At 49.9% G+C, this 1,942-nt stretch overlaps 1 protein-coding gene across 1 annotated transcript; it reads left to right on the top strand.

The window, feature by feature from the left end:
- The first annotated feature begins 392 nt into the window (after positions 1 to 392).
- On the top strand, positions 393 to 1,591 carry LOC103133348 (serine/threonine-protein kinase pim-2-like). Its single transcript, XM_016667869.1, has 4 exons — positions 393 to 542; positions 772 to 1,037; positions 1,113 to 1,282; positions 1,348 to 1,591. The coding sequence occupies exons 1-4, from the start codon at positions 393 to 395 to the stop codon at positions 1,548 to 1,550; spliced, it is 789 nt and encodes a 262-aa protein (XP_016523355.1). The 3' UTR covers positions 1,551 to 1,591.
- The last annotated feature ends 351 nt before the right edge of the window (positions 1,592 to 1,942 follow it).

The following is a 1,942-nucleotide window of genomic DNA, read 5'->3' as shown; positions in this document are numbered from 1 at the left end:
CAGAGGTCGGCCTGTAATTCTGCAGTAGTGATTTCTTTAGATTGTTCTTTTGATCAGTGGTTTGATAACTGCTGTTTTCAAAGCCTGGGGGAAAATACCTGAAGAGAGCGATGAGTTTAATATTTGGATCAGATAATTAGCAATTTTTCATTCATTAGCAGTTTGTTTCTGGTCTCCGGTAGCAGAAGTAGGACTAAACAGAACAAATATTATAAGTCACGTATCTTTAAATAAACTTCACTATATTTATATAAGCCATTATTAAGACGGAGTTTATTGTGTCATGTGTTGTTTTAATCTATGTTTATTGCAGAATAATAATAAAACAGTTTTTTGATGAGTTATAGTAATATAATATATGTGTGTTGGTGGTTCTGCGTTCTGATCCAGGGATGGAAGCCTTCAGCCTGCGGTACCACTGTGGCCCGCTGATCGGCAGCGGCGGCTTCGGTTCTGTGTTTTCGGGTAACAGATTGTCAGACGGACTTCCAGTTGCCATAAAGAAGATCCCCAGAGACAAGGTCTACTGCTGGGCCAGACTGGTGAGGTTAAACTCCAGAACCAGAACCAGTTCAGTTTCCACCTGAACCCAGGTGTCTGCTGTACAGCAGAACCGCAGGAGGGATGGGGGGGGGTGTTCCTTGGAAACCTGTGATGGTTCCATCACAGGGAGTCATACCGACCTACCCAAATATGAGACCGATCATGATTGAGACCCATTTGGCTTGGTTCTGATTCTGTGGTGAATTAAATAGTTCCTTTATTTAATTCTTTATTCCTTTTTTTAACTCACATCTTGACGTCCCACAGACTGACGAGCTCAAAAAGGTTCCCATTGAGAAAAAGGTTCCCATTGAGATAGCCCTGCTGCAGCGGCTCTGTGAGGTCGGTGGTCACGGCGGCGTGATCTGCATGCTGGACTGGTTCGAGGTGGAGGGGCAGGGCTTCATGCTGGTGATGGAGCGGCCGCTACAGTGCCAAGATCTTTTTGACCTGGTCACGGACAGCGGCGGGTTGCCCGAACGCCTCGCTCTAAGGTGGGCCTGCGCTCGTTACTTTGGTGACATGCTACGACCCTGGGCGCGCTGATGACTTGGCTCCGCCAAACGCAGGTTCTTCAGGCAGACGGTGGAGGCGCTAAAGTTCGTTCACGCGCACGGCATCGTGCACAGAGACGTGAAGGACGAGAACATCTTGGTGGACACGCGGACGCTGGAGGTCAAGGTCATCGACTTCGGCTCCGCTGCTCTGCTGAAGGAAAAGGCGTACGACGACTTCGAAGGTATGGAGCCGCTGGGGCTAACGGGTCAGTCGGTTGGCGGAGCCTCATCTGTCCCCTCCCTACAGGTACAAGAGTCTACAGCCCACCTGAGTGGGTCCAGGCGCAGTCTTACCACGCTGAACCGCTCACCGTGTGGTCGCTCGGCATTCTCCTCTTCAACATGGTGTGCGGAGACATTCCGTTCCACTGCGACGAGGAAATCATAAAGGCCACGCCCTATTACACTCGACATGTCTCTAAAGGCAAGTGCCGACCTGCTACTCCCTAATAGTTTGAGTTGTGTGTGGTGCTGACTATGTCTGCCGCTTCCTGCAGAATGCAAGGCTCTGATTGATTGGTGTCTGTCGCTCCGGCCGGAGGACCGCCCCTCGCTGGAGCAGATCCTGATGCACCCCTGGATGGAGGTCGGGGAGAAAGAGAAAAACGAGGAAGGGGAGCACAGCTCGCTGCCCTTTGCAGCGCTCTGAACCGGGTCAGAATGGAAAAGGAAATATAGTCACTTTTATTTCATCAATAGCTGCTCCTCTTCCTCACCGCTCCAGGTGAGGAAGAGTGATGAAGAGGTGGAAAGCTGAACTCTGACTGATTTTTCATTTTTTGTCCAATTAAAACCGATTTAAGTTTTGCTGAAGTCTGGACATCGGTGCAAACCTTCACCGC

The sequence above is a fragment of the Poecilia formosa genome, unplaced genomic scaffold (genome assembly GCF_000485575.1).
Source record: "Poecilia formosa unplaced genomic scaffold, Poecilia_formosa-5.1.2 Scaffold2696, whole genome shotgun sequence".
In the NCBI taxonomy this organism is placed as follows: domain Eukaryota; kingdom Metazoa; phylum Chordata; class Actinopteri; order Cyprinodontiformes; family Poeciliidae; genus Poecilia; species Poecilia formosa.
The sequence above is the reverse complement of the archived record's forward strand: the minus strand, read 5'-3'. Positions and strand labels throughout refer to the sequence as shown.

What these genes read in the sequence shown, in the direction of transcription:
- LOC103133348 (XM_016667869.1), top strand. Translation starts at nt 393, where the DNA reads ATGGAAGCCTTCAGCCTGCGGTACCACTGTGGCCCGCTGATCGGCAGC. An exon ending in CCCGAACGCCTCGCTCTAAG is followed by an intron (nt 1,038 to 1,112) that starts GTGGGCCTGCGC and finishes CGCCAAACGCAG; the next exon opens with GTTCTTCAGGCAGACGGTGG. An exon ending in GGCGTACGACGACTTCGAAG is followed by an intron (nt 1,283 to 1,347) that starts GTATGGAGCCGC and finishes CCCTCCCTACAG; the next exon opens with GTACAAGAGTCTACAGCCCA.